Source organism: Anomaloglossus baeobatrachus, chromosome 2 (assembly GCF_048569485.1).
Source record: "Anomaloglossus baeobatrachus isolate aAnoBae1 chromosome 2, aAnoBae1.hap1, whole genome shotgun sequence".
Lineage (NCBI taxonomy): Eukaryota > Metazoa > Chordata > Amphibia > Anura > Aromobatidae > Anomaloglossus > Anomaloglossus baeobatrachus.
In genome coordinates, this window is record NC_134354.1 from 77,236,830 (window position 1) to 77,260,554 (window position 23,725).

Genomic DNA, 23,725 nt, shown 5'->3' on the forward strand with positions numbered 1-23,725 from the left:
TCTCATTTCTGCTCTGTATGGTGACCATACCTTTGTAAACTGTTGCTAAAACATTTGATATTTCTCATAAAATATACAGTGTCTTGACAAAGTATTTATACTCCGTGAACGTTTAGACATTTTTCCCGTTACACCCGCAAAGTTAAATTTTTGAAGGAAATGATACATGGTTTTCAAAATATATAAATCTGAAACTTGTTACTTGCTTTTGTAATCATCCCCTCTGAGTCAATACCTTGTAGAACCACCTTTTGGTGCAATACGGCTGCAAGTCTTTTGGAGTATGTATCTACCAGCTTTGCAAATCTAAAGGCTGAAATGTTTTCCCATTCAGATTTGCAAAATAGTTCTAGCTCAGTGATATTGGATGAAATAGCAATTTTCAAGACTTCGCACAGATTATTTATGGGATTTAGGTCTGGACTGTGACTGGGCCAAACAAATACATTCATATGCTTTGAACTAAACCATCCACTGTAGCTCTGGCAGTATGTTTAGGGTTATTGTCCTGCTGGAACGTGAACCTACGCCCCAGTCTTTTGCAGCCTCAACGAGTTTTCCTACAGGATTGCTCTGTATTTAGATTTATTCATCTTCACATCAACTCTGACCAGATTCCCTTTCCCTACTGAAGAAAAGCCTCTCCACAACATGATGCTGCCACCATTTGTGACTGTGGGGATGGTGTGTCAGGGTAATGTGTTTGTTTTCTGCCACACATTGTGTTTTACGTTTAGCGCAAAAAGTTCTCCTTTGGTCTCATCTGGCAAAAGCATCTTTATCCACATACTCATTGTGTCCGCTAAAGCACTTCTTGCAAACTGCAAATGGGACTTCTTTTGGTGTGCTTTCGAATTGGTTTCCTTCTTGCCGCTTTTCAATAAAGGCCAGATTTGTGGAGGATACAAAGTAATAGTTGTCCTGGGGACAGATTCTTAAACCTGAGTTGTGGATCTCTGCAGCTTCTCTAGACTGACCATGGGCGTCATGGCTGCTTTTCTAATTAGTTCTCTCCTTTCTTGGAATATCAGTTTAGGTGTACTTCCATCTCATGGTAAGTTTGTAGATGTGCCATATTCTTTACATTTTTTGATAATAGACTGAGCAGTTGAGCAGTACTCCGTGAGATGTTCAGATCTTTTTTTTTAACCTAACCCTGTTTTACAACTTTATCCCTGTCCTGTCTGGTGAGTTCCTTGGTTTTCATGATGCTGTTTGATCCCTAATGTTCTCAAATAAACCTCTGAGGCTTCACAGAACAGTTGTAATCATACTGAGAATAAATTACACATAGTGGACTCAAATTACTAATTAGGTGACTTCTGGAGGTAATTGGTCATTTAGGGTTTTATTTAGGAATTTCAGACTACAGGGGGCTGAATAGAAATCCCCCCTTCACCACCACCACTTTGGCCTGGCTGCCGGGGGGCACACGGGCCCCCTTCACCACCACCACCACCACCACCACCTGGCCGCTGGGGGGCCATTTGAAATTTTCAAATTTAGATTTTAAGATATTTAGAAAACCGTGACTCATTTCCTTTACATTTCACAAATACTTGCTACTTTGTGTTGGAGTATCATACAAAACCACAATAAAATACATTTACATTTATGGGTGTAACATGAGATGTGGAAAGGTTCATGGGGTATGAATACTATTTCAAGGCACTAAACTGTCAGGATATCCATCACATTTGACATGAAGTACCTGCTTTATGTACAAAACAGATTGAAGGGCACAAGAACAAAACAAGCAGTTTTAGCATATCAAAACTCCCCTATCCATCTGTATACACAAAAGCTTGAACATTGGTATACAGAAGTTTCTTTTACTGAGCAAGAAAAATTGTGAGTCCTGTCCACCCTCTTATTGACAAAGCACAGGAGGGTCCTTCCTCCTCACCTACATATAAAAGGCACAATGAGCAGGGTGACTGACAGCGGGTGGCTGGACAATGACAGCACATCTGCAATATTCACTACATGTAACCTTCAACGGCGAAGATACTTGTCGTATAAAGAATCCCATCATGTCTGAGTCAGGTTTTAATAAAAAAATCACTGCATTGCAGATATTAGACACATCATTTTTCTATTGACCTCATTATTACACCATTGTAAACTTATCTGCTAGTCTGAACTTTTGTGAGTTTGTGAATTTTTTGGAACAAAAATTGCCGCTAATATGAAATATGGGGGGAAATAATTTGACGAACACATAATCAATAGTGTGTAGCAATTACTCAGGGCCTTATTGGTTTGCACTACTTATGTTTTGCATTACTGAGGTATTCTTCTGTTGGTGTATTGCTGAATACAGCACAACATATTTGTCAAATTTGGATGATTTTTATATGTTCATGTTGTATTTGTTACACACTTAAGAATCATTAGGGCTTTAAAGGGAATGAATGTGATTCCTCAGAGGATAATCTCACTCACCTCTCCGCCACCGACACGTCCGACGCTGGATTTCGGCTTAGTGCGCATGACCCTGGAGTTTCGGTCATGTGCTCTATTTAAGTTTGAAGCCAGGACCCGTACACCCGGCTTCATAGTGCGCATGACCGAAACTCGGGGTCATGCGCACTGAGCCGAAATCCAGTGTTTAGCGGTGATGGCAGCGGAGAGGTGAATGAGATCATCCTCTGATGCTGTGCATTCATTAGCATGATAGCACACCCACAAGGGTATACTAACATGCTAATGGAGCCGACTACCCAGGGGAACTAACGCCCAGGAGACTAGTCCCCTCGGTCATTAGCATACGGTAAAAGATCTTTAGAAATACATTTTTTAAAAATCTAAAGATTAGAAATATGCACCTAGGACTGCTCGTGGTTCTGGGTGCATACTGGACCTGACAGGTTCACTTTAATCCACCATTGCTTTTGTGCTTTTTTTCTGGAGTAAACATGATTCTAATCCCGACTTTTTTGTTTACCCCTTATTCATTATTTAAAATTTTGGCTTTTATTAAGTTATTTTTCTCTTTTTTTTTGACAATGTGCTCATAATTTTCTTTGTCCAGATGATTTAGCCGAATTCATCATTTGTGATTTCTCAAAATGTTTCAAACTTTTGCGCAATTGCACTCCAGTACCTATTGGAGTGCAGTATTTGAGGCCCCCTTCACACGTGTGCACAAAAAACACACATGTGGCACAATACGTTTTGTCCATCCATGAGACATGCATGTAGTTTCCGTGTGCCTTTTGTGTGACATCCTTGTGACATCTGTGTACTATGCGTGTGCCATCCGTGTGTATGTGAGTGTCATCTGTGTGCCACCCATGTGACATCTCTGTGATACGGGCCAGAAAAAATGCATCACACTGAGCTAGATAGAGATAGATAAATAAATAGATAATAGATAGTTAATAGCTAGATAGATTTTAAATCTATTAACCAATTAAATAAATAATTAAAAGAAAAAAAAATAACTTGGGGTCCCCCATATTTTTGATAACTAGGAAAGGTAAAGCAGACAGCTATGAGCTGATTTTATGTGGCTGAGAAGTTCCATGGTTATTGGGCCCTTTCCAGCCTAAAAATACACAGAAGTGGTGCTTCACATTACATGAGCCAATTCTGGCACTTTGCCTCAGCTCTTCCCGACTGACCTGGTGCAGTGGGAATCGAGGTAATACTTGGGCTTAATGTCAGCTGGAATCATGCCCAGGGATTAGTAATGGATAGACATCTGTCAGACACCCCCATTACTAACCCAGTAAGTAAAAAGAAAAAAACATACATTCAAAAATAGTTTATTTTAAAAAACAATCTCCGACTAATTCCCTGGTTCACAAATATTTTAAAAAAAAAACCATGCAGGTCCACCTTAAGGGTGATTTACACGAGACGACGGATTGTGCGATGCATCGTCGCGGTCACGGTTTTCGTGCCGCCCATCCGGCATCGTACACGACGTCGTCTCGTGTGAAACCTCTAAGCGACGCAGTATCGCTCACAAATCGTGAGTCGTGTACTCGTCGCTCAGTTTCATAATATCATTTATTTTTCCTGCAGCAGGTTGTTCATCGTTCCCGTGGCAGCACACGGCGCTCCGTGTGATACCACGGGAACGATGAACACAGCTTACCTGCGTCCCGTGGCTCCCGCCGGCAGTGCAGAAGGAAAAAGGTGGGCGGGATGTTTACATCCCGCTCATCTCCGCCCCTCCGCTTCTATTGGCCGGCCGCTGTGTGACGTCGCTGTGATGATGAACGTCCCTCCCAATTCAGGAAGTGGATGTTCGCCGCCCACAGCGAGGTCGCTCAGCAAGTAAGTGCGCGTGACGAGGGTTTCACTACATTGTGCGACACGGGCAGCGATTTGCCCGTGACGCACAAACGACGGGGGCGGGTACGATCGATTGTGAAATTGCACAATCGGTCGCCCCGTGTAAAGGAGGCAGGCTTTAGTCAATAGAATCCATCTTAGTTCACAAATGGAAACCAGCATAAAGCAGAAACAGAAAGACACAGGAAAACAAAACAAGACACTTTCCCTTGTTCACCAATTTACTCCTAAAAAAAAGAGAAAATCCCCAGCAGGTCCAACGTAGTCAACCATCAAAGGGTATGGAGGTTTGTTTTGACACTTCATAGTCTTTGAGCAGCTCATGCTGTGCGCCACGAAACCTGGCTCAGTAATGTCACCGCTCATCTGAATTGCTGGGTCATACAGAGCGCAGTGTCACCCGGAACGTCTGATGACTGGTGATGTTACTGACGTTACTGCTCATCTCTGTAATAAGCAGTGACATAACTGACAACACTGCTAATCAGAGAGGCCAGGTCTCACGGCAAACAGCGTGAGCTGCGAGTGGCTGACGCTCAAAACTTTTGGAGCCTCAGCCTATGGCTCCATACCCTTTGATTGACGTAATCAAGGAACATTGTGGGAAGCGCTAGACTACACCGGACCGGGAACTTTGCTTTATAATAAATTGGTGAATGTGAGTGTCTTGTCTTTATTTCTCCCTTTTTATGTTTTTCAGGTTTTCATTTGTGGATCACATTGGATTCCCTGGACTACGCCGCTTTCCCTGGACTACGGATGCCCAGCTTGTTCATTTTTTTTTAATAAAGAGGTGAACGAGGGGAGGGAAATTATTGGGGAGTATTTTACTTTCAATCATTTTTTATATGCGTGTTTATTGGGTTAGTAATGCGGGTGTCTGATAGACACAGCTAGATTACTATCATTAGGCATCATGCAGCTGTCACTACACAGCTGAAATCAACCCCGACTACAATTAACCCAATTGTCAATGCACCAGGGCAGTTAGGAACAGCAGAGGCAAAGTTCTAGCATCTAGTGTGATTTGCCACTTCTGGGGCGGCTGTGGGCTTCTATTTTTAGGCTGGGAAGGACCAATCATCAATGGGCCTTCCTACCCTAATAAAACCAGCCCCCAGATGTCTGCTTTACCTTGGCTGGTTATCAAAAAAGGGGGAGACCCCATGCTGTTTTTTTTTTTACTTATTTATTTGGTTAATTTGTAAAATCTATCTATCCTATCTATCTATCTATACACATCTCTAACACATAAAAAAAATCATTCATTTCTTGAATCCATTTAATTCTGGCACGTGTTTTTCACAAATTTATAGACTTCTTTTGGCCTTTGTCATCCGTGCTGACGGTAAAAACCGGACATGTCTCTATGTGGTTCACACGGGCACACTGTCCCTGTGAAAACACGAGTAGGCGTGTGAATGTGTCTCTAGTACATGTCAAAACGAACATCAAATGAACTGGAAACACTGATGTGTGAAGGGGGCCTAATTTACTTTTGCCCAATCGAGTACTGATTTACAATTTTTTAGAGGATCTTGTGAAAAAGAAGCAAAAAAAGGTAAAAGAAGAAAAATGTGCATTTTTCATTTTGTTCAAAATTCACTAATCTACTGCACCATTTTAAAGAGAAAGAATGAAAGAAAAAGGAAAATCATTTAATAAAAACAGATAATGAATCAGCGCCTAACAATTACCGTATATAAAAAAAAGTAATGAAAAAAAGTTTTAAAACACTTGAAACAATTAATAACACATAAAAATAGCTGTGCTAGAGTTTGTCTCCTTTACTGGAGAGACAATTTGAATATTTCTTAGAGGGGCGTGGCAGCTATAAGTCCCCTTACTTGGCAGCCAGACTGGCTTGCAAAGTCTCGTTAAGGAGAATAGTGTTCCCCTGTGGTCCCCACATAGCTTTCTCATGAGCCAGATCAGACACCCCCATACTTTGCACTGACGAGGGGCAAGCACCCCGAAACACTGTGTCTGCAAATTGGGATTCTGATCTGGCTTATATATCCGGAGTCATTTTGCAAAGGATTGTTAAAAATCCACTTGTGACTTTTAGGATCGCTACTTCCAATAGGTGGCGCTGTGCTAGAGTTTGTCTCCTTTACTGGAGAGACAATTTGAATATTTCTTAGAGGGGCGTGGCAGCTATAAGTCCCCTTACTTGGCAGCCAGACTGGCTTGCAAAGTCTCCTTAAGGAGAATAGTGTTCCCCTGTGGTCCCCACATAGCTTTCTCATGAGCCAGATCAGACACCCCCATACTTTGCACTGACGAGGGGCAAGCACCCCGAAACACCGTGTCTGCAAATTGGGATTCTAATCTGGCTTATATATCCTGAGTCATATTGCAAAGGATTGTTAAAAATCCACTTGTGACTTTTAGGATCGCTACTTCCAATAGGTGGCGCTGTGCTAGAGTTTGTCTCCTTTACTGGAGAGACAATTTGGATAAAAATAGAAATCACTTAATTTTTTTCCCATTTAAAATAAATATATAAAAGAAAAAAATATACTGCCCCACTTGGAATTTTCTTCTCACTTTCCAGTACACTGTGTGGCAGAATGAATGGTGTCATTCAAAAGTATAACTCATCCAGCAAAAAAACGAGCCCTCATTCATCTACATTGATGGGAAAATTGTTATGGCTCTTGGAAGAATGGAAGGGTAAAACAAAAATACAAAAATGGAAATTGGCCATTTCAATAAAGGGTTAATGATAGATGTATTTAATTGAGAGTGTGTTACTAATAGTATGACATATTTTTTTATATTGGTCGAAAAGTGAGTATGACCTTGTTACTAACTTTTTAATATATTTGTATCACCTCCTGTCTACATTAATATCTATGAGGTCATGTATTTTTTTCTAAGACAAATGTATACAGTACGGTATTTGTCTTTATATTTGTTCATATAATAAATTTAAAACATGTCATGAAGATAATGACTACAGCACAGTGATAAAACAATGTCAAAAATATGGAAAATGAAATGGGTTACAGAATATTTCACTAGTTGCGCTCTTATTCATATATTACACACATTATATAGAATGTTACTATTGTTTCAGTAGAACTTGCAGCAGAACATTTATCTACCTCTAGAAAATACTTAGTACTCATCTCTCCGTAGAATCTTATAAGCACCAACTGTCCTCTCCTAGCTCAGTAATCTGAAAATCTGTCTTCACTGAAGACATAAATATTTTAGAGATTTTAACCATGAATTGAGAGCTAAAGATGTTGGTCACTACTGTGATGGTGGGATATTGTGGGTCATGTACCATTTTGTGTAGGTTTATGTTTTGGGCATGGTGATCTGTCTATTTGATGTATTGTTTATCCTGTCTGCAGGGTGATAACTCCTTGAAGTGCTTCTGTCCCTAGGTGTGGGGGAGGGGCCCTGGAATCCACCTAAACTCTCTGCTTACCTGAGGGATTAGTGATTCAGTATGGCTGAGCAGGAGAAGAGAGAAGGAGTAGGAAGATTGATCCTCTGATGAGAGGCTGACACCCCAGAGAGACATATAGACCCTGATTTCCCTGGAAAAGGACTGCTGGAGGATTATGATTAACCTCCTGGGACATTTATCGCTTACTGGACTAAATTCGTGTTTCTTTACTATTTTCACCCTCTGTATGATGGATTATTTTATGGACCGTTTGATTTGCTGGGAATAAATATTCTTGGATTGCTCACTCATCTCTCGCTCTGTTGGTTGTGTGATATCGGAGAAGGACCCCGTCACAACTACTTTTAAGGATAGGCAATCAATGTCTGACCTGCCGGGGTCTGAAAACCCTCACCCTTGCTGATCAGCTGCTGCAGACAGGCAACTGGAAATGCACAGCTCCAGAGCTGCCCCATCAACTGATAGTGGCAGCAGCTGGATACTGCACCTCTGCCCCCTATTGATTTGAATGGGAGGCGGATGTACAGTACCTAACCATGGCCGCTGTCAGTTGATAGCGCAGTGACCTGAGCAATTCTGGTTGCCTGCTTCCACCGCCAGCACCAATAACAGCTGATTCAGGTGTCTGACCACGACCGATCAGACATTGATGACCTATCCTACGGATAGACCATCAATGTAAAAGTAGTATACAACCCCTTTAGGGGCACAGGCCACGAGTGCTCTCTGCAGGAAACTGCAGCTGCCCGTGACCACGATCAGAGTTTGGGCTGCTGCGGACATTCTCTCTGTTCTCCCTGTAGAGAACACTCTCGGCTCCGCAGCAATAAATTGACATGTTGCATCTAGGGAAGCCACACTGCATGTCCGTTTACCTTGCAGGAAAAACAAGCCCAGTGGGCATGAGATTTCTATAAATCCCATTCACTGTGCTTGTACTGTACAATGCAGCATTTTGGATGCAGTGAAAAACACTGTGAGCCCTGATCGTGGGTACATAGTCTTAAAGATCAATCCAAGAGAAGAAATAAGCAGATTTCTCTAATAAGAAACATTACAGAGTTGCTTATATTTTATTGATTCATAAAATAAAAACGCAGCTATAGAAATACATATAATTTTTGTATGTAATTTGAAATGTTTATACTTAAAAACACAAGTTAAAGGTGTTGTTTGGTGAAAAACGTTATAACTAATTTATGAACTTGATATATGGGGGTCCAAATGGTTCATTCATTCATTATGGGGCTGCCGAACACTGTGCATGGGTTTTACTGGCAGTAACAGTTCCCTTTCTGCTTATCGGTGTGAGCACCAATGCTTGGACTCCCATCGTTCAATTATCATCTATGTGGTGGATAAGTGTTAACTTGCTTCTCATGGACAACTCCTTTAAGGAAAGGTATAATCCTCATCATAAAAAAAACTGTCCTAAAAACCTTGTTGTGCATAGCGACCAGTCATATTGTAGCTTTTATTTTACCAGAGCAGGATAAGAAAAGAAAGATGAGCCCTGATTGGTTGCTATATGCAAAAACTCCATCTGCTTTAGTTGGTTGTAATCTTTCCCATTGTCTCTTGATTAAAGAAGTCATATGTAAATGTAATTACAGCATATGTAGACTTATTGCATTGTTTAGGATTTATAGAAACAAACTTTTCATTTTTTGGGGGGGGTTATACAGAAGATATAAATAACACAAGGCCTCATTTGCTGAAACTATCTGAAAGGAAAACTTGATTTTGTTACCCATAGCAACCAATCACAGCTCAGCTTTCTTTTCTAAAACTACTCTGTGAAAATGAAAGCTGCACTATGATTGGTTGCTATGGGCAACAAAGACTTTTTTTTATCTTTTACATCGTTTTTCATACATCTAAAACACAGAGAAGGAAAAAAGTTAGCATTAATGAGGAGCACATGTACAGCAGGTTTATGGGGGATTAAAAAATTAGGCCTTTTCCCAGGCCTGGTTTGGCCTTAACTCCTTACATCTGTTGCTTGGCCCCCCTACCACTATTTTACATCTGCAAGGGAGAAAAGCCACAGAGCCAAGTTGCCCGGTGGGGTCTGTGGAGACAGAAAACTTTGTGTTTGTTCTAAAGACACAATATGTCAACCCAAGATTGTCTCAATCAAGTTGAATTCATGTTCCTGATGAAAAGACATGAAAGGGTTAATTCCAAGATAGTAATTTATCTCTTATCCATTTGATGAGAACAAGGCTCTGGAACTGGAGAACCATTGCTGCATTCCTTGTCTATGGGACCTGTGCAGAAAGAGCTATTCAGCAGTGCCATAGACAATGAATAGAACATATCTTAGATTTCAGGAAAAAAGGGTTCAATATCTGCGCTACCGATGGACAAGATGCACAGGATGTGAAGACGACAAGCCAGGTATGCTTACGCGTTTTTAAGTATAAATTCTTCAGGACAAAAACTACTAAAACTCCTATTTTTTGTCCAGAAGAAGTTTTATAATTCGAAACGTGTAGACATAATAAACTACTAGGATTACACTTACATGGCTTGTCCTCTTGTCCTCTTCACATCCTGTGTATCTTGTCCATTGGCATCCTGTCATCCATTTCTGCTATCCGAGAGGCTGCAGCAACAATAATTTTAAGCGTATCCCTAGGTTGCGGATTCACAACCCCCACGAGTTGAGCACTCCGTGGATTCAGCAATTATGCTTTCTTTGCAGATAAGACCTGATTGCGATTGTCTTTTCTTTAGTGTCTTCCCTAGAAAAGATCTTGAGTATGGTCTTCAGAACCCCATTCTCAAAAACCGTGGAGCTTCTACAAGGTGGACCCCCAATGATCAGTAACTTGTTCCTTTTCCTTTGAATGGGGATAACTTATTGTCTTGGGAATAATCCTTTAAGTCAACTTACTTTTCCTGTTGCTGAAAAACAACATATTGTGCCTACATCTAGGTGCATATAATGATGAATATGAATGCTGTGTCTGTGGCTGAACCCCATGCACACATTATGAGATAAGTCCACCTGCTAGATATAGAGTACAGTAGCCTAGCCTAATGATATGTCACTTTCTAAAACATTTTATGTATTATAGGCTCTGAATAGTGTTGCTCATTGGTGAGGGTCTAGGTCGTGAGACCACCACAGATGGGTCAAAGCTTCCGCATGAGCTAGAAGCAGAGAATTATCAAGTCATAGAATGATAGTTGGATGGGACCTCCAAGGTCATCTGGTCCAACCCCCTGCTCAAAGCAGGATTCACTAAATCATCCCACACAGATGTCTGTCCAGTCTCTACACAGTCTCTGTGAGAGTGACTGTACAGAATCATAGACGTACTATTGAGCCCATACACACACGTGTGTGTGCTGCAGGAGCTGTGGACATCAGAGTGGTGCTTTTACCAATCGGAGAGGTACTGGCAGACACAGACAGAAAAGGGCCCCTTTCCAGGAAGAATATATGGGCCCTTTGTAGCCCAGGAGCTCATAAAAATGCACAATTCCTCCTGCTTTGGAGAAAGAAATGAGCCCCTTACCTCTTAGACCCCTGTGCGGCTGCACAGGTTGCACCAATGGTATGTCTGCCCTGCAGAGGGGGTCCCAGAACAAGGTCCCCCACCAATCAGCAACACTATGGCTATCTATATATATAATTGCCTTATTCTGTCTGTCTGTCTGTCTGTCTGTCTGTCTATCTGTCTGTCTGTCATGCTCCGAAATTGTGTCCTTACGGTGACACAAAGCTGATTGGCCGCTGGGCTCGCCATGGCCCCGCCCCCCACACGGATTGGCCTCTCGCCCCGGCTCTCTGCAGGCCCCGCCCCCCTCACGCAATGCACGCTCGCTCTGGCCCAACTGACACGGAGCCCCGATTCCCAGGTGAGTACACACACACACATCAGATCACACTCACTCTCACACTCACTCTCACACACACCTCACACATCACAACATGCTGGGATATCGCTTGCTTCTACACCGGCTCCGTCAGGATCCCAGCAGCGCCACACATAACCTTGCGATGCTGGGATCTTCACGGAGGCCGTGAAAGCTGGTAACCATTATACACATCGGGTAACTAAGGTCCCTTAGTTACCCGATGTGTATCATAGTTACCAGTGTACACCGGCTCACACTCACTCTCATACACACCTCACACACACATCACATCGCATCCACACATCAAGGTCCTGCAGCGGCGGAAAATACAGACACATAACAGCACACACATAACAGCACACACATACACACACACAAATCAGATCACACTCACTCACACACACACATCACATCGCATCCACATACTCACAACATCCTGGGATATCGCTTGCTTCTCGGCGGCGATACTGTGCTGTTGTGATCTTCCAGGACCTGCCGGAGGATCACATGGCCAGAAGCATGTGATATCCCCGGATGTTGTGAGTATAAGCGCGTATGTGCGATATCGTCAGTGTCTGTGTGTGTGAGTGTATGCGATCGGGTGTGTGTGAGTGTATGCGATCGGGTGTGTGTGAGTGGATGCGATCGGGTGTGTGTGAGTGTATGCGATCGGGTGTGTGTGAGTGGATGCGATCGGGTGTGTGTGAGTGGATGCGATCGGGTGTGTGTGAGTGGGTGCGATCGGGTGTGTGTGAGTGGGTGCGATCGGGTGTGTGAGTGTCGGCAGAGGAGCACGGCGTGCTGGAGGAGGCTGGGAGCAGAGAGGCTGATCATGGGGAAGGCTGGGAGGAGAGAGGCTGATGCTGGGGGAGGCTGGGAGGGGGAGGCTGGGACGAGGGAGGCTGATGCTGGTGGAGGCTGATGCTTGGGGAGGCTGATGCTGGGGGAGGCTGGAAGGAGAGAGGCTAATGCTGGTGGAGGCTGATGCTTGGGGAGGCTGATGCTGGGGGAGACTGGGAGGGGAAGGCTGATGCTGAGGGAAGCTGGGAGGAAGGAGGCTGGGAGGAGAGAGGCTGATCCTGGGGAAGGCTGGGAACGGGAGGCTGATGCTGAGGGAGGCTGGAAGGAGAGAGGCTGATGCTGGGGGAGGCTGGAAGGAGAGAGGCTGATGCTGGTGGAGGCTGATGCTTGGGGAGGCTGATGCTGGGGGAGACTGGGAGCGGAAGGCTGATGCTGAGGGAGGCTGGGAGAGGGAGGCTGGGAGGAAGGAGGCTGGGAGGAGAGAGGCTGATCCTGGGGAAGGCTGGGAAGGGGAGGCTGATGCTGGGGGAGGCTGGAAGGAGAGAGGCTGGAAGGAGAGAGGCTGATGCTGGTGGAAGCTGATGCATGGGGAGGCTGATGCTGGGGGAGACTGGGAGCAGAAGGCTGATGCTGAGGGAGGCTGGGAGGAAGGAGGCTGGGAGGAAGGAGGCTGGGAGGAGAGAGGCTGATCCTGGGGAAGGCTGGGAAGGGGAGGCTGATGCTGAGGGAAGCTGGAAGGAGAGAGGCTGATGCTGGGGGAGGCTGGAAGGAGAGAGGCTGAGGCTGGGAGGAGAGAGGCTGATGCTGGGGAAGGCTGATGCTGAGGGAGGCTGGGAGGGGAAAGCTGATGCTGGGGAAGGCTGGGAGGACGGAGGCTGGGAGGAGAGAGGCTGATCCTCGGGAAGGCTGGGAGAGGGAGGCTGATGCTGGAGGAGGCTGGAAGGAGAGAGGCTGATGCTGGCGGAGGCTGATGCTGGGGAGGCTGGGAGAGGGAGGCTGATGCTGAGGGAGGCTGGGAGGAGGGAGGCTGGGAGAGGTAGGCTGAGAGAAGAGAGGCTGATGCACACACACACACACACACACACACACACACACACGCGCGCGCACTGCACAACACACCACACACACACACACACACTGGGAACCACAAACAACTGCTCTACACAGACACCCACACACACAGACAACGCTGCACACACACAACACCCAACACACAAACACCGCGGCACACACAAATATACGCACATACCGCACAACACACACATTGCACAAAACATACCTCCCCCCAAAACACACCACACACACACAAACCGCGCAACACACACACAACGCTACAGACACACAGCGCTCCACAAACAACGCAACACACGCAACACACATATAACACCGCTCTCACCCCCCGTCACACCCAGACAACACCCAGAACATGTACAGCGCCTACACAAACACTTGGTAACTACAGACAACAACATCTCTCTCTATATATATATATATAACAAAAATCATACATGAACTACACAATACGTAAATTCTAGAATACCCGATGCGTAGAATCGGGCCACCTTCTAGTAATATATAAAACGTTTTATAAAGTGACATTTGTACCATCAGTTTTGGCTGATCATGGGCATCCTGTGGAGGCCATAACCCAATCAGATATAAGGACACAACCTTATATATTCCACCGTGTTTATTTAGGATGAGGACCTTCTATTATTTTTTTGGGGTCAGATATAGGTATTTACTAGGGATGATCGAATACTTCGATTATTCGGCTTCGTAAATATTTTGCGCATACCTCGCCGCTATTCGATGCGCAATGTAAAGCCTGCTTTACACGAGACGACCGATTGTGCGATAGCACGATCGATCATACCCTCCCCCATCGTTTTTGCGTCACGGGCAATTAGTTGCCCGTGGCGCACAAACTCGTTTAACCCCCGTCACACGTACTTACCTTCCGGACGACCTCGCTGTGGGCAACGAACGTCCACTTCCTGGAGTGGGAGGGACGTTCGTGTCACAGCGACGTCACACGGCAGCTGGCCAATAGAAGCAGAGGGGAGGAGATGAGCGGGACGTAAACATCCCGCCCACCTCCTTCCTTCCACATAGCCTGCAGGAGCCGTGGGACGCAGGTAAGCTGTGTTCATTGTTTCCGTGGTGTCACAATGAACAACCGCCGCCATTTTAATTAAACAATTTTATGAAACCTAGCGACGAGTACACGACTCACGATTTGTGAGCGATACTGCATCGCTAGGAGGTGTCACACAGCCCGACGTCGCAAGCGATGCCGGATGTCGTCACAAAAACCGTGACCCCGACGATCTATCTCACGATAGATCGTCTCGTGTAAAGCACCCTTAAGTCTATGGGAAACCCGAATAGTTGTGAATAGTTGTTATTCTGGTTTCCCATAGACTTACATTGCGCATCGAATTTTCGCGAATAGTTGAATAGCGGCGAGGTATTTGGAAAACATTCGCAAAGCCGAATAATTGAAGCATTCGACCATCCCTAGTATTTACCAAATATAAGAACATATTGACAAATTTACTATATTTCGCTCAATACCGACCATACTATGCAGGGCGTATAAACTCAATGTCCTAAGATGAAGCTCGATAGCTTTGAAACGCGTAGAACAACTGCAATTGATCCATTGATCTTTCCTGGACTCTTCCACCCTGAAGTCTTCTACATCAGCGCAGAAAAAACATAAAATATTTATTTTTTCTTCTAAACTTAGTAAAATGGCTTTCTGACTGTATTGCAAATGTATCCAGTGCACCAAATATTCCTGTAGTTGCACACAGGGCCAGAGCAGCTCAGAAATACTTCTCTGTTACTGGCGAGATTCCTTCTTTCAGAGACACTTCCCATGTAAAGAATGATCTTCATGCTTAATAATGATAAAACTTTATGGAATGCAACAACAGAATTCTGTAGTCTCTAATGACTGCGATGTCTGAGCCAAAAGAGTGCAGGCCCCACCTCACACCCACGCTCTGTGCATGCCTCTGGTCTGCTGTCAGGCCGATAAGAGGACACGTTTCCATCCCTACTACCACATATGAGCAACCATGGCTTATATGAGACACAATATGAAAACTAGCATTGTCCACGAAGGCCGCTATAAATGCAAGAAAGTTGGTGCCTTTAGTTATAGCGGATCTGTCAACAGATTTCTCAATATAAACTGTATATATATTATTAAATAGATTCCGTAGAGCTGATGAGGCCGTGGATTTACTTTGAAAATCTATGTCCGAAGGGCTGAATATTCATTTTTTAAAGTTTTCCTGAGTATTTTGGTAGACTGGCCGCACTTATAACCTTATAACTCATCAATTTTAATTTCAGGATTAGACAGTCAATCTGACATTGATTTTCAAAGTAAGTACAGCAGACTCACCAGGTCTAATATATGTCTATGTTTATTATTTTATACAGTATGTATTGTGAATTGATCCGCTTTAGGTTATCCTGTTTTGTTTTGTGAAAACCATATAACACAACTGACAAATTCAGCTTCACTATATCTACATCTCTGCTATAGAAATACAATATATCTATATATTTAAAGGCTGTTTTGTTATTGCTATTTTTAGATTATGGTTTATTATTAACTACAGAATTAGCATTAGAATGTATGATTTTTGTCAGATTTTTGCATTATTTCCATTGTTTTGCACTTTGTCATTTCAAATTTATTTAGCCGCTAACAAATTAACACTAAATTAATTAAGGAAGACTAATTATTTACCACATTACAAGATAGAAGCGCATATTTGGGCATTGTACTGTGCTTTATTTTATGTATACTGACTTCAGAGCCTATCAGCCAGTGTATACAACACTTATTATGTCATTTCCAGGTGCTGTTATGTCTGCAGAGCTGTACATTCCAGCAAACCGGAGGGAACGCCTGGTCACTGGGAGTACCAATAGCTGCACTCCACAAAAGATGCTAGATCTATGGATCAGTCATACTGGACTATTTGTGGATAGATAGATAGATAGATAGATAGATAGATAGATAGATAGATAGATAGATAGATAGATAGATAGAGGGATAGATAGATAGATAGATAGATAGATAGATAGATAGATAGATAGAGGGATAGATAGAGGGATAGATAGATAGATAGATAGATAGATAGATAGATAGATAGATAGATAGATAGATAGATAGATAGATAGATAGATAGATAGAGGGATAGATAGAGGGATAGATAGAGGGATAGATAGATAGAGGGATAGATAGATAGAGGGATAGATAGATGGATAGATAGAGGGATAGATAGATAGATAGATAGATAGATAGATAGATAGATAGATAGATAGATAGATAGATAGAAAGATAGATAGATAGATAGATAGATAGATAGATAGATAGATAGATAGAGGGATAGATAGATAGATAGATAGATAGATAGATAGATAGATAGATAGAGGGATAGATAGATAGATAGATAGATAGATAGATAGATAGAGGGATAGATAGATAGATAGATAGATAGATAGAGGGATAGATAGAGGGATAGATAGATAGATAGATAGATAGATAGATAGATAGATAGATAGATAGATAGATAGATAGATAGATAGATAGAGGGATAGATAGAGGGATAGATAGATAGATAGATGGATAGATAGAGGGATAGATAGATAGATAGATAGATAGATAGATAGATAGATAGATAGATAGATAGAGGGATAGATAGATAGATAGATAGATAGATAGAGGGATAGATAGAGGGATAGATAGATAGATAGATAGATAGAGGGATAGATAGAGGGATAGATAGATAGATAGATGGATAGATAGAGGGATAGATAGATAGATAGATAGATAGAAAGATAGATAGATAGATAGATAGATAGATAGATAGATAGATAGATAGAGGGATAGATAGATAGATAGATAGATAGATAGATAGAGGGATAGATAGATAGAGGGATAGATAGATAGATAGATAGATAGATAGATAGATAGATAGATAGAAAGATAGATAGATGATAGATAGATAGATAGAAAGAAAGATAGAAAGATAGATAGATAGATAGATAGATAGATAGATAGAGGGATAGATAGATAGATAGATAGATAGATAGATAGAGGGATAGATAGAGGGATAGATAGATAGATAGATAGATAGATAGATAGAAAGATAGATAGATAGATAGATGATAGATAGATAGATAGATAGATAGAAGAAAGAAAGATAGATAGATAGATGATAGATGGATAGATAGATAGATAGATGATAGATGGATAGATAGATAGATAGATAGAGGGATAGATAAAGTTAAAGTGTGAATGTAGACTGAAAGCCACAGTACTATCTTGAATGGAAAGAGAAAGAAAGAAAGAGCGAAAGAAAATGAGAAAGAGTAAAAAAGAGAATAAGAAAGAAAGAAAAAAAGAGAGAAAGACAGGAGTAAAGAAATAGATAGATAGATAGATAGATAGATAGATAGATAGATAGATGAAGTGTGAGTGTAGGCACAGTACTATCTCCAATGGAAAGAAAGAAAAAAAGAAAGAAGGAGAAAGCAGTTAAGGAAGAAAAAAGACAGATAGATAGATAGATAGATAGATAGATAGATAGATAAATGAGATGATAGATAGAGATAGGAAAATAAATAGATGCTAAAGTTTGAGTGTTGACTGTAAGCCACTGTGCCATCTCAGAAAGAAAGAAAGAAGGAAAGAAAGAAAGAGATTATAGATAGATAAATACATGATCTATAATAGATATATGATAGATGGATAGATAGATAGATAGATAGATAGATAGATAGATAGATATGAAATACTTTGTAATTATTCAGTCACATTCTATTATTTCTTATGTAATCCATTGAGTTTTTGAGCTCAGCAGTAACTACAGATCTTCAGCACAATATACAGGAGGGTTTTATTCCAGTACTATATATATATTTTCCAGGAAGGTTCTGTCATAAGCAGAGCATGACCATCAGCTGACACCTCTGACTATAGCTGTGCAGCAATGACTATGAATGTTGCTCCAGACCCTTGTGATCTTGGACCCAGTCACCCCAGATTTTAGGGTTTTCACTTTCATACTTTCCTATTCAATATTAGATGGAACATGTTCTAAATGTGTTTGTTTCCTTTATATAGTTTCTTTTTATAGAGATAGCAGAGATGAATTTGTCACTTAGTATCTCTATGCTTCTGTATATATCCTGTATTTTTATATATATATATATATATATATATATATATATATATATATATATATATATATATATATATATATATATATATATATATTACAGTTTAATATAATATAATTATATATTGGGTTAACACTCAAAATGCCATGGAGGTCTGCAGCCCCAAGTAAAGCTGTGCTGCCCTGGCTGACACTCTATTCTGGGTGGACACTTTTTTATTTCCCAATCTTTTGGAATCAGGATATAAAGTGCTGCCTTGTGCGGCCCGCACTCATCACTATGTGCCCTGTCACCATACGGCTCTGCTAGGCGATGCTGTGAGGACTCACCTGTTGGTTGTGCTGGCGCTGGTAATACCCTGGTGTACAAGCGGCCGTGCCAGGCAGATACTGGTGCATGCCATACACTTGGTGATGATACATAACATCCAGACAACTCATTGCAGGACGCCCTGTCAGCGGCTCCCCTGAGTAAGGCTTATCCTAGGAGGGGTCAGTGAGCCCGGCATATTCCTCGCTCCTAGATGCTCCATATGTCCCTTATAGACGAGCAGGCAGAGACACAGGCGGCAGCATTAGCATGCACACAATAGACAGCCGCAGACGGCCAATAGGCAGCTCGGCTCCGTGCACACAGGACTGCACGGGGCTGGGGGCAGGCACCGCTCCAAGCATTCTACTGGCCGAAAGTTTCACACTGGGCTGCGCTGTGATTGGCTGCCAGGAATGAGAGGAGGATTTCCAGCCCTCACTTTATGATTCACAATGAAGTTTTCAGAACACTCAGCCTGGAGCAGTGAGGATGTGCCACCTACTGTATGTGTGCTGGAGCAGTGAGGATGTGCCCCCTACTGTATGTGTGCTGGAGCAGTGAGGATGTGCCACCTACTGTATGTGTGCTGGAGCAGTGAGGATGTGCCACCTACTGTATGTGTGCTGGAGCAGTGAGGATGTGCCACCTACTGCATGTCTGCTGGAGCAGTGAGGATGTGCCACCCACTGTATGTGTGCTGGAGCAGTGAGGATGTGCCACCTACTGTATGTGTGCTGGAGCAGTGAGGATGTGCCACCTACTGTATGTGTGCTGGAGCAGTGAGGATGTGCCACCTACTGTATGTGTGCTGGAGCAGTGAGGATGTGCCACCTACTGTATGTGTGCTGGAGCAGTGAGGATGTGCCACCTACTGTATGTGTGTTGGAGCAGTGAGGATGTGCCACCTACTGCATGTCTGCTGGAGCAGTGAGGATGTGCCACCTACTGCATGTGTGCTGGAGCAGTGAGGATGTGCCACCTACTGCATGTGTGCTGAAGCAGTGAGGATGTGCCACCTACTGTATGTGTGCTGGAGCAGTGAGGACGTGCCACCTACTGTATGTGTGCTGGAGCAGTGAGGATGTGCCACCTACTGTATGTGTGCTGGAGCAGTGAGGATGTGCCACCTACTGTATGTGTGCTGGAGCAGTGAGGATGTGCCTGTGAAGCCCCACAGGTGTTGTATCGGTGCATACCTTCAGGGACTCCACGTAGCTGGTGCTGGTCACAGGTAGGGAATCTTCGGTTTTGATCGTGACGCCACTCTCAGTATTGCGGTCAGTGGGGACCGCCACTGCAGGTTAGGGGACGCCTGGGGCTGATGGTGGGTGCAGTCGGATGTAGTAGCCTCCTGAGAGTGAGGCAAGCCCCAGGGCCCTGTGTAGGTTTGTAGTACCACAAGTCGCAGAATGACTCACACAGGCAGAAATCACGGGGGAACACTATTCTCCTTAAGGAGACTTTGCAAGCCAGTCTGGCTGCCAGGTAAGGGGACTTATAGCTGCAATGCCCCTAAAATTCCACGGGGGAACACTATTCTCCTTAAGGAGACTTTGCAAGCCAGTCTGGCTGCCAGGTAAGGGGACTTATAGCTGCAATGCCCCTCTGGGAAATATTCAAATTGTCTCTCCAGTAAAGGAGACAAACTCTAGCACAGCGCCACCTATTGGAAGTAGCGATCCTAAAAGTCACAAGTGGATTTTTGACAATCCTTTGCAATATGACTCAGGATATATAAGCCAGATCAGAATCCCAATTTGCAGACACGGTGTTTCGGGGTGCTTGCCCCTCGTCAGTGCAAAGTATGGGGGTGTCTGATCTGGCTCATGAGAAAGCTATGTGGGGACCACGGGGGAACACTATTCTCCTTAAGGAGACTTTGCAAGCCAGTCTGGCTGCCAGGTAAGGGGACTTATAGCTGCAGAAATGTCTTTCAAGGGCTTTACTCACTTTTGATGGCAGGGTGAGTAGCCCGGGCGTAGCTGGGACGAACCAGGTGGAACCAGGTATCCTTCAGGCTGACTTTATGAGGGTGACTACTGACTCGCCTTCCTTAGCCCTTGGTGGTTTGGGGTAACCCCGACTTTGAGTCCCTATGGGGGTCACCCAGGGAAGATGCTCCAAGCCTCTCTCCCCTTCTTGTTTTGCCGTGTGCTTGTTCCCCGGACCAGGCCACTCCAGCCTCTTGCCTCCTATGACCTATGGGCCCTAACTTGTGGTTACGTGGCTGCGGCTTTTGTAGTGTTGTGGTGTGGGCTTTAAGAGCCCCACACCGGCAGGTTTAGCAGAAGAAAGTTGAATCTATCCCCGCTTCGGCATCTGCCGCCCGGTTGGGCCTGGTGCTCTCTAGCAGTCTCCTTACTTCCCACTCCGTTGCACTCCCTAGCTGAAGCTGGCTTTCAGGCAGCACTCCTAGTTGACCGTTCTCCCCCGTCAATAGCCACTGCGCGGACGCTGTCAGATTGCACAGCTCCAGGGATCTGCTCCTCACTTGAGCTCCCTGGACTCTACACTGAACTGGCTCACTGCTCCTCCTTCTCCTGTTCTTGCCTACGCCACCTAGCAACCAGACTCTCCACCACACCCCTTGAGAGGAGATGGAGGCTCTACCCCCTCCACTATTCCAGTGAAGGTGAAGGCTTGCCCCCTCCTGGGATCCCCAGGGGTCCTCTCAAAGGTACATGTGTGAGACCTGATCACTATGCGCCTGTGTTCCACACCCCTGTCAGCCTTCTGGATTACCTGTATTGTACTGTCCCCAGCATGGGTGCAGTACTCAGTGGTGCCTGACCAGGTCAGGGGCGCCACATTCCCCCTTAGTTATCACCAGCACGTCCTCGGGCTGCAAGACAACATTTTAAAATGCATAAAACATTAAAACATGGTAAAACATTTTAAGATCACCAGTTATCGTACATCACCACCCTCCACCCACAAGTCCGTTAACCCACCCAAAACCCTCTCAGGAGGCAGGTCACCGGTCCTGTTGGTAACCAGGTCTGGGCCATCCGTTTCCCCAGACCTTTCCTCCAATCTTCCTCTCCCGTTGGCCGCGGCTTCAGCCACTTCTGGCAGGATGTAGAGGCGGCTTTCATGGGCTGGTGGTTTCAGGGTATACCTGGCCTGGTGGATCCGCGCCTTCAGCCTCTTCTGGCAGGATGCAGAGGCGGCCTCCACAGTTGGTGCTGACCAGGTACCCTCTTTGTGGTGGTGAGCCAAGGCCCCATAAACAGGCGTGCTCTCTGGTCGCAGGTGAGCCAAGGCCCTTTTCTACGGACGGGCCCCCCTGGTTGCAGACGAGCCAAGCCCCTAAACAGGCTGGCCCTGGTGGTGGTGCCACTGGTGTAACTATTTACACTGCGAGAGTTTGTGGCTATAGCAAGTTCATAGCCTTAAAGTTTATTTCTCACAATAGTTTTTGTGGGCACATTACTTGAACTTGAGAACGTTGCAAAACTTCAAAACTTGTCAAAACTTCAACTGGTAACTTGCTGTATTTCTTTACTTCTCTCTACTCTACTCCTCCATTTCACCAGGGCGTGGGCATGTAGGGCACCGGCACCTGTGACTTTCTTGCTCTCCGTCGTCGTCTGTGGTTGTTTCCTCTGTAGGTTCTTTATCTTTCCTTTCTTGGTCTTCGTCTGTTTCTACATCTGGTTCTTTATCTCTGTCTTTTCTTTCTTGTCTTTCTTGTCTTTCTTGTCTTTCTTGTCTTTCTTGTCTTTCCTGTAGCATGGGATGGCTGTAAGGTTTGCTGGGACATAGCGCTACGTCCAGGGCATACAATCCCCTTTCGCCTTCATGCATGGTGAACTGTACTAGGTCTCCAATTTTCAAATTTCTGCCTGAATGTCCTCTGGGCAGGTGGGCTTGAACATCTCTCCGATTCACAAATATGCCCTCTTTTATTCCTCTTACTACAATAAAGCCGTATCCGCTTTTCAAGTTGAAGTCCTCTACTATTCCTCTGTAAAGGGGTCCTCTGGCCTGGGCTTTAGACCTTCTTAGGCACCTTTTCTCCTCCAGGTCTCTGGCTGTGACCTCTCTCTGCTCTGGAGACTGTGGTGTTGGAGGATACTTTGCTCTGCTGCGCCGTGTCTTGCGGGCTGGGTTCATGCCTGTGGGCTCCCAGGTGAGGTCTTTGGGTTGATCTTCATCTGCTGACGGTGTCAAGTCTTCCTCCTCCCAGCGGGAATAGGGCAGCATCTCCGGCTCTGGGTAGGGGTCTGCTGCGGTCGGCGTCGGAGTCAGCCCTTCTGCTTCCTGGCCTTCTCTCCCCCTTAGTTCTTCTTGGCACTCCGTCGGCGGCAGCGCCGGGGAGGGATGCTCTTCGGCAGGCCCAGGTGGGGGACTCTTTGGCGCGGCTGCAGGGATTGCCTGAATCTCCTTGGGGGTGCGCGGGGGGCGCACGTACTGATCCACCAACCACTTCGGAAACTTGGCCTCCATGTCAGCCCTCAGCTGCCAGTAGGTGGAGTCCTCTCCCAGCATAGGCTTCCTATCAGGGACGTCCGTGGACTGGGGAGCAATGTCTGCTCTGGCCTTGCAGGCCGGGGAAAATGATGAGGTAGTCTTCTCTTCTTGGTGGGCCGCGCCTGGCATGGCGGCGGCCTGGTCTTGGCGGGCCGCGCCTGGCATGGCGGCGGCCTGGTCTTGGCGGGCCGGGCAGGGCATCGCTGCGGCGGCCTGGTCTTGGCGGGCCGGGCAGGGCATCGCTGCGGCGGCCTGGTCTGGCGTTTCTGTCGCGGCCGGTTCCTGGCGGGCCGGACTGGACACTGCAGCCGCGGTCTCACTTGGCGTCGC

General features: G+C 44.7%; 1 protein-coding gene across 1 annotated transcript in view; it reads right to left on the reverse strand.

Moving 5' to 3' along the window:
* The window catches only part of VGLL3 (vestigial like family member 3), a 32,329-nt gene extending 13,097 nt beyond the window's left edge, over positions 1 to 19,232 (reverse strand). The window contains exon 1 of the mRNA XM_075333083.1: positions 18,940 to 19,232. Within this exon, the coding sequence (XP_075189198.1) occupies positions 18,940 to 19,050 (111 nt within the window). The 5' untranslated portion in view covers positions 19,051 to 19,232. The remainder of the gene's footprint in view (positions 1 to 18,939) is intronic.
* Positions 19,233 to 23,725: the final 4,493 nt, after the last annotated feature.